Source organism: Dipodomys ordii, unplaced genomic scaffold, assembly GCF_000151885.1.
Source record: "Dipodomys ordii isolate 6190 unplaced genomic scaffold, Dord_2.0 Scaffold12, whole genome shotgun sequence".
Taxonomy (NCBI): domain Eukaryota; kingdom Metazoa; phylum Chordata; class Mammalia; order Rodentia; family Heteromyidae; genus Dipodomys; species Dipodomys ordii.
Genome location: NW_012267228.1, coordinates 3,180,000 through 3,188,657, shown reverse-complemented (window position 1 = coordinate 3,188,657; position 8,658 = coordinate 3,180,000). Strand labels below are relative to the sequence as shown.

General features: G+C 48.5%; 1 protein-coding gene across 1 annotated transcript in view; it reads left to right on the top strand.

Annotated features, from left to right (window-relative positions):
* The window catches only part of Tatdn2 (TatD DNase domain containing 2), a 25,016-nt gene that overhangs the window by 3,631 nt on the left and 12,727 nt on the right, over nucleotides 1–8,658 (top strand). The window contains exons 2-3 of the mRNA XM_013010341.1: nucleotides 8–200; nucleotides 6,921–7,703. Of these exons, the coding sequence (XP_012865795.1) occupies nucleotides 8–200; nucleotides 6,921–7,703 (976 nt within the window). The remainder of the gene's footprint in view (nucleotides 1–7; nucleotides 201–6,920; nucleotides 7,704–8,658) is intronic.

The following is an 8,658-nucleotide window of genomic DNA, read 5'->3' as shown; positions in this document are numbered from 1 at the left end:
CCTGGAGCTCCGCGCGCCGCCGAAGTTCCTCGTCCTCCGGCTCCTCCCAGTCCTCGGGCCCGAGTGTAGGCGGGGCCGCCTCCCCGGGCTGCCTGAGTCGGAGCCCCCGCGGGTTCCTGTCGGCCTGGGGAGCCCCGCTGCCCGCCAGCCCCTCGCTAGAAGAAATGGCTTCCCGCGAGGAGGAACCCTGCAGCCTTAAGGTGAGTGCCTGGTCCCCTGCCTGCCTGGCAGGTCAGTCGGCCCAGCCTCCTGTCCCTGGCTACCGAGATGGGAATTTCGAAGGGAGGACACTAAAAACAAACGAACAACTGAATGAGGTCTCCCCTGAAATCCTAGCCACTCAGGAAGTTGAGATCTTAGGATCGAGGTTCGAAGCCAGTCCCAGCAGGGAAAGCTTGGGAGACTCTGATCTACAGTTAGCCACTAAAAGGCCAGAAATGGAGCGGTGGCTCAGGTGATGGAGCTGGATCCAGCCTTGAGTGGAAAAAGCTTTCGGGACAGCACCCAGGCCCTGAGTTCAAGCCCTAGTACAAGCGCACGCGCGTGCACACACACACGCACACAGATCTTCGAGGATCCCTGGTGTTGTTCCTGTTGTGCCAAATAGCTTGGGAGAGGCAGTCATTAAACTTGGAAACTACTTGAAAAGCCTTAGAATACAAGTGTGCACCCACCACAGAAACTAATGCAAGTGGGCTGAGATTGTAGGTTTTATCTGCTCCCTAGGTAGCTGTAAATGTGCCACAGGGCTGGAGAAGATCTGGGGTATGCAGAACAGGATGGAATGGCCAGGACAGAGGACATGGGTATTTTAGTCAGTTTAAGGAACAGGGTCCTTGTTCTTTGAATTTTTCTGAACTACTCCAAATTAAACCGCCAGGGAATTTTGTTCTTGGCATGGCTTTTCACCAAAGTTGTGATTTCCAGCACTACACACTGAAGTTTTGTTTTGGTGCTTTGGTGGCTTTTTTTTTGTGTGTGTGCCTGTTCTGGGGCTTGAACTCAGGTCCTGGATGCTGCCTCTGAGCTTTTGTGCTCAGGCTAGTGCTCTAACACTTGAACTGCACTCCACTTCTGGCTTTTTGCTGGTTAACTGGAGATAATAGTCTAATGAACTTTCCTGCCCCTGCTGGCTTTGAACCTAGATCCTCAGATCTCAGCTTCTTGAGTAGCTAGGATTACAGGCCCATTTTGTTTTTTAGGTTAACCCTAAGCTTGATTCCAATTTAGGTTTCAAAGTAGACTTACAGCTGATCATGGTGCGTATGTATGTATGTATGTATGTATGTATGTATGTATGTATGTATGTTTTGGTAAATGTATGTATGTATGTATGTATGTTTTGGTAAGTCAGGGAGCTTGAACTCTGGCACTCTACCACTTGAGCCACAGCACCATTTCTAGTTTTCCGGTGGCTGACTTTGAACCATGATCCTCAGATCTCAACCTCCTGAGTAGCTAGGATTACAGGTGTGAGCCACCAGCGCCCAGCTGATTTATTGAATTAAAATGAATTAACTAATTTATTGCTTTGAAACCCTTTAGTAAAACACTTAAAGATAATAAGAATAAAGTAGACTTAGTGGAAACACTAAGAGGAATTCTTAAGTCCTTGAGGCAGATTGAGTGCTTCACACAGTAGGTCCATTTTTTCCACTGGTTCAGTCAGGCCTTGAATAGGAATTTATTGAGTATTTGGTTTGTGCCAGGCAGCGTTGCAGTGTGTAGGATTCTCCAGCAACCCAGGATGACTGCCCTCCTAGGTTTTGGAGCTCCAGGTCTAAAGTAAGGAGTCTCTTGTGCATGTGGAGGAGTAGAGAGTAGGCCTCAGGGGGTGAGCTGGGCTGTCTTCTAGACAAAGTGGATTTTAATGAAGTAATAAAGATGGGCCCAAAGGAGCACAGGTTTGTCTAAAGGGTTCTTATATCAGGCTGAGGAATGGAACAGTCATTGATTGGCTAGCTGTCCTGGGGAGCATTTACTCCTAGGGCCCCTGTCACACTCCCCTACACACAGAGAGCCAGTGAAACCCAAAGTTTTGTGCACGTTAAGCACATGCTCTACCACTGAGCAACATTTCCAGCTTATAACCCAGGTTTTTTCAGTGTGTGTCTTACAACCTCGGTTCTTGAGGGTGCATGGTTTTTTTTTAATGATAAATAATGGGGAGTTGAAAACCTGTTTGTATCATAAGAATTCTGAATATAATTCAGACATAAATCAGGTGAGTATGGGTGTGTGTTGACACAACTCAATCTTGTCATTACTTTATCCATGTGGATTTGTCAGGTTCTCTATGGAGGAGAGGCACATGGGAAAAGGTACTTCTGTTAGGTGGGAAGTCTATGTGAGGATGCAGATATTTCCAGTCCGATTATTCATCACCAGCACTGCTAAGGGTTCCTCCCTAAGGATGTGTTTGTTTAAAACCAAGGCTCTTGGGCTGGGAAGGTGGCTCAGTGGTAGAGTGCTTGCCTTGTATGCATGAGGCCCTGGGTTCGATTCCTCAGCACCACATAAGCAGAAAGAAAAAAGCCGGAAGTGGCGCTGTGGCTCAAGTGGTAGAGCCTACCCTTGAGCTGAAGAGCTGAGGGACAGCGCCCAGGCCCAGAGCTCAGATCCCACGACCGGACCCAAAATAAATAAATAAAACCAAGGCTCTTGCCTGGCACTGGTGGCCCACGCCTGTAATCCTAGCCACTCAGGAGGCTGAGATCTGAGGATCATGTTCAATGCCAACCTGGGCAGGACAGTCCAAGAAACTCTTATCTTCAATAAACCACTCGAAAACCGGAAGTGGTGCTGTGGCTCAAGCGGTAGAACGCTCACCTTGCGTCAAAAGAATGCAGGGATAGCGCTCAAGCCCAGAGTTAAAGCCCTAAGACTGACAAAAACAAAACAAAAAACAAGGCTCTGGGGACTTAAAGAACCCCTCTTACCTTTCCCTCAGCTCTCCTTCTCCATCCCCGAAGTGTGGGTTCCAAGTCCCATGAGCAAGCACAGCTGCGGCGCCCTAACTAAACTATAGCCCCAAGTCCTCCAGGGCCTCCCAGGTCTCCTTGTGGGCCGCCGTCCTGATGCCTCCAGCCACCTGCCTCCTGGGTCAGCACTGGAGACGTGGACAGGGACCACTTCACTGTGTCCAGTCTTGAGCACAGGGCTCCCCAGGAGCTCAGTGCCAGGACAAAGACCGTTCACAGGGGAGGGTGTTGGCCTTTCGTTTTATTTTTCACTTCTGGGGATAGAATCCAGGCTCGGTAGTGCTGTGCTCTGGAGCTACCCCTGCAGCTTCTGGGCATTTTGTTTATTTTTGTTGTTGGCTTTTTTGTGTGTATGTATATAGTACTGGTGATTGAACTCAGGGTCTGGAGCTTGCTTGTTCAATTTGCTTGCTACTGGGCTGATGATCTACCACTTGTGCCACACCTCCAGCCTAATTTCTTTGCTGGACTTTTTTGTCAGTCTTGGGGCTTGAACTCTGGGCTTGGGTGCTATCCCTATGCTCTTCAGCTCAAGGCTAGTGCTCTACCGTTTGAGCCACAGCGCCACTTCCAGTTTTCTAATGGTTTATTGGAGATAAGAGTCTCATGGACTTTTTCTGCCCAGGCTGGCTTTGAACCGTGATCCTCAGATCTAAGCTTCCTGAGTAGCTAGGATTAGCCACTGGCCCCCGGCTTTGCTGGATATTTTGGAGATGGAGTCTCAGTGGATTTCTCTGCCTTCACTGGCTTTGAACTGTAATCCTTGAGATTTTAGCCTCCTAAGAAGGTTCTTGATATGACAGGTGTGAGCCACTGGTTCCCGGCTTGCTATATAGTTTAGAAACACTAGAGATTCCTGCTTCCCTCCCTCACCTTGCCTGCACTACCTCCAGGACACTGGATGGAAAGGTTTTCTCAATGTGTAATGGTAGCTGATGATCTTAGTTTGGTCTTTATTTGCTTGTTTATTTAGAGATTTGTGGTTGAAACATTGCGTTCTGTATACATATTGGGCTCAGTGTGACATTTAGGCACACATATATTACACATAATAAGATCAGGGTTATTGGCATAATTTTGCCTTAAATTCACAACACTTCCTTGTGTTGTGAAACAGTTACTGCCATCCAGTCTCTGTTGAATGTCCTGGGTGCTTGGGTGTGTGTAGAAGAGTGGAGATGAAGCCCAGAAATTTGGGATTTATTCTGCAAGCAAATGCAGGGCTATGAAGGGTTTGAGCTGAGGTGTGACTTGGTGGAGTTTGCTTCTCAGCGATCCTGTTGGCACCGGGAGGAAGGGTGGGAAGGGATGTTCAGGCTGGGCATGAACGTAGGGTGGAACTGTACCTGCCCTCGCCCCCCCTCCTGCCTCCAGGGAAGCTCAGTCACCAATGGTAATGTGTTTGTCCCTTTGGAAGCCAGGTGGTTGGCGCTTCTCATTAAGGTCTGCCTGATCCCTGCACGTACAGGTTTTGTTTTTGTTCCTCCTCTTCATTTCTTTTTGGACAGGGTCATCTTTTCCCTTGCTCTCTTCCAGTTTTTCCCTCCCATCCCCACCTACAGTTGCACATGTCCATTGAGTCCCACTGCTGCTTTCGCTCACCCTTTGCCCCTCCATTTCTGTGCCTCCCCTTACACTCCCAAAGACATACACAAACAGCAAAAATGAAAAAACCTCATTTTCATTTCCTGCAGTTCATTTTGATAAGTATTTATCAAATGTGGAGATGTCCTCAATGACCTTCTTCTTAGCTTTTTTTTTCTGTTTCTTTTTTGGTCCGATCGTAGGGCCTGGGCGCTTCTACCCTCAGCTCTTGAGCTCAAGGCTAGCACTCTACCACTTGAGCCACAGCGCCACTTCGGCTTTTTTCTTTTTTGCTTATGTGGTGCTGAAGAATCGAACCCAGGGCCTCAGGCATGCAAGGCAAGCGCTCTACCGCTGAGCCACCTTGCCAGCCCTCTTTCTCAGTTTCTTATTTTCCTTACTCTTCCACCTTGGTTTCTAGGCTGTAGAGAACTTGAGTTTGAATCCTGGGCTGCCAATTCAAAGCCATGTGGCAGTCTCTCTCAGCAAATAGTTACTGAATGACTGAGCAGTGCATTAAAAATCTTAGACTCTGGTTTGACTTGGACAAAACAAAACAACACACAGCCAGAATCTGCACGTGGGTTCTCACTGTCAAACAGCAGCAGTCGGATGGAGGTGGCGAGCAGAAGTGTGGTGGGTGGAGCCACTCCAGCCTGTGTCACTCATACCTGGCCTTTGAGGCAGGGGTGGAGGGGCAGCCAGAGAAAGGAAGGGGCTTCCATGGATGAGTAGGAGTCCAGCAGACATAAAGAGGGACTGAGTTGAGTGAGTAGCAGTGTCTAAGAGGGTGTGTGTGCTAGAGGTGGCAGGCAGTCAGGTACTGTTCATGTTAAATTCCCCTCAGGACTCAGAGTTCGGCTTTCATGGTCAAGCCTCTGTCTTAGCAAGCACTAGGCCCTGAGTTCAAAGTTTTTCTCAGAAGTAAAATAACTGAGTGCTGGTGGCACTGTAACCCTCGTTACTTAGGTAGCTGAGATCTGAGGACATTAGTTTGGGCAAGAAAGTTTATGAGAGCCTTTATTTATTTGTCAGTACATGGAGCTTGAACTCTGGGCCAGGGCGCTGTCCCTGAGCTTTTTTGCTCAAGATTAGTGCTCTGCCACTTCTGAGCCACAGCTCCACTTCCACCTTTCTGTGATTAATTGGAGATAAAAGAGTCTCATGGACTTTTCTGCTTGGGCTGGCAGAAGCAAACCATGATCCTCAGATCTCAGCCTCCTGATCTAGGATTACAGACATAAGCCTGGCTTGTGAGACTCTTATCTACAATTAACCTCCAAAAAGCCAGAGTACAACTGTGGCTGGAGTGGTAGAGCACAAGCCTTAAGTATAAAGGTTCAGGAGCAGCACCCAGACTCCTGAGTTCAGGTTTCAGGACTGGCAAGTCCAGGTCTTGGCTGAGGAAGGTGGAAGTTGCCCTGCCTTTGGAAAGGCTCGGGGAGGCTGGTGATGGGATGGTGGGGTGTTCTTCCGCCATGCTAGCTCGGCTTGCGGTAGACGGGAGGTTACCACAAGTTTAATGTTGCAGACACAGCTTAGCTTTTTTTTTTCCCTGTGAGTGCAGAGGAAAAAAAGTGTGTCTCTAAGAATGGGGGAGCAGCAGGGAGGGTCGGGAGAGTACCTCTAGTTCTTGGATAGCAAGATTATGGGGTAGAGTTTTCAGAAAGATTTTTGTTTGTTTGTTTGGTTTGGCTTTTTGGTCAGTCCTGGGGCTTGAACCTCGGGGACTGGGCCCTGTCTCTGAGCTTTTTTGCTCAAGGCTACTGCTCTACCGCTTTGAACCACAGCACCACTTCTGGGTTTTTTGTGGTTCATTGGAAATGAGAGTCTCACGGACTTTGCTGCCCAGGCTGGCTTTGAACTGTGATCCTCAGATCTCAGCCTCTTGAGTAATTAGGGTTATAGGCGTGAGCTACTAGCACCTAGCTCAGGAAGTTTTAAGGAAGCTTGGAGTAGAATGGGAAGAATCCCCTGAGATCTGGGCGGTTGGGCTCTGTAAAAAGAGATAGTAGGGCTTTGAACTTGGACCTTACCCCCTTGCTTGGCTTTCTTGCTTGTGGCTGGTACCTTACCACCTGAGGTGGTACTGGATGCGGTAAGTCACACTCCAGTTCAGCATTTTTGCTGGTTATTGGAGATGGGAGTCTCACAGATTTTTTTTTTTTTTCTTCTGGGGCTGGCTTCAGATTAGAGTTTTCAGAATTGAGTCTCCTGGATTACAGACACAAGCCACCAGTGCTGGCTCACAGACACTTTTCCTTGTACGTGTGGGACTGCTTTGTTGTTTGCTAGGTGTTCCTGTGTGAACTGCTCTGAATATAACCTTTTCAAAATCTTTTATTTTCCTTCCAGATTGATTCCAAAGATAGTTCTCGTAACTCCATGAACTCTGAGTGTGCAGCTGAAGCTGAGAGTCAGAATGATAGTGTGGAGGACCCAGACAAGGTCCAGAAAAGAAGGAGGGACAGGCTTCGAGACCAGGGCTCCACAATGATCTACCTGAAAGCCATCCAGGGTATCCTGGGCAAGTCAGTGCCCAAGAGGAAGGGAGAGGCTGCCACCACGAGGGTGAAGCCAAGCTCTGGAGAGCATCCCAGCAGAGAAAGACCAGCCAGGAGCGTCGAAGGACCGGCCAGAGGCCTGGAAGGACCGGCCAGGAACCTGGAAAGATCAGCGAAGAGCCTAAAAGGACCATCCAGGAACCTGGAAGGACCGGCCAAAAGTGGGGATGGACCATCCAGGAACCTGGAAGGGCTGGCCAGAAATGGGGATGGACCGGCCAGCAGAGGGGATGGACCGGCCAGCAGAGGGGATGGACCGGCCAGCAGAGGGGATGGACCGGCCAGCAGAGGGGATGGACCGGCCAGGAGCCTGGAAGGACTGGTCAGGAACATTGAAGGACCGGCCAGGAGTGTCCCAGTCACTGCTCCTTCCAAAGAAGAGTCCTCTCCAGAGGTCAGGTCAGGAGAGACGCGTGTGCTTGACAGCAGCGACTTTCCTGACAGTAGAGTGGTTGTAGACCCTGGGGAGCAACCAGCTAAGGAGCTGCTTGGTGACCAGACAACAATCATTGACAAACCCCTGGCACCTCTAGAATTTCGTGATGACTCTGACTCTCATGTAGATACCGAAAAGGTAAGCAAAGCACATGCCAAGCATTTGAGTTTTTGCTACTTTTGACTAAATGTATTTGCATTTGATCATTCTAGTTTGATCTTAAATGATGTTAATTTTTTTTTTTATTTTGTCTATCACGAGATTTGAACTCTGTGCCTGGGGACTGTTAATGAGCTCTTTAGCTCAGTACTCTGTCACTTTGATCCATAGTGCCCAGCCCCAGCATATTTTTTTTGTTTTTGTTTTTATTTTTTGGTTGGTTGTGGGGCTTGAACTCTGGGCTTCGGCGCTGTCCCTGTGCTCTTCAGCTCAAGGAGAACGCTCTACTGCTTGAGCCACAGTGCCATTTCCGGTTTTTATTTTATTTATTTATTTTTGGGTCCGGTCGTAGGGCCTGAACTCTGGGTCTGGGCGCTGTCCCTCAGCTCTTCAGCTCAAGGCTAGCGCTCTACCACTTAAGCCACAGCGCCACTTCCGGTTTTCTGGTGGTTTATTGGAGATAGGAGTCTCACGGTCTCTCTTGCCCTGGCTGGCTTTGAACCTCGATCCTCAGATCTCAGCCTCCTGAGTAACTAGGATTACAGGCGTGAGCCACTGGTGCCCGACTCCAGCATATGTTTTAACTGTACTGATTGTACTGTTTTAAGGAGTGATGAAAAAATAAAAACAACTAAGAAACAAAACCAAACCAGGCACTGGAGGCTCATGTCCATAATCCTAGCTACTCAGGAAGCTGCCTGAGTCAGCAAAGTCCCTGAGAGTCTTATTATTTTCAATTAACCCCAAAAATACCCCTGGAAATGGAGCTGTGGCTATAGTGGTAGAACACTAGCATTGAGTAAAAAGTTCCCAGGCTCTGAGTTCAAGCCCTAGGACCAGTGCCAAAAAAAAGGGAAAAAAAGAAAACCAAAAATGGTGATCCTTAAAAGGTATGTTAAAAGTGACACCCAACACTTTGAATGTGGGTCATATC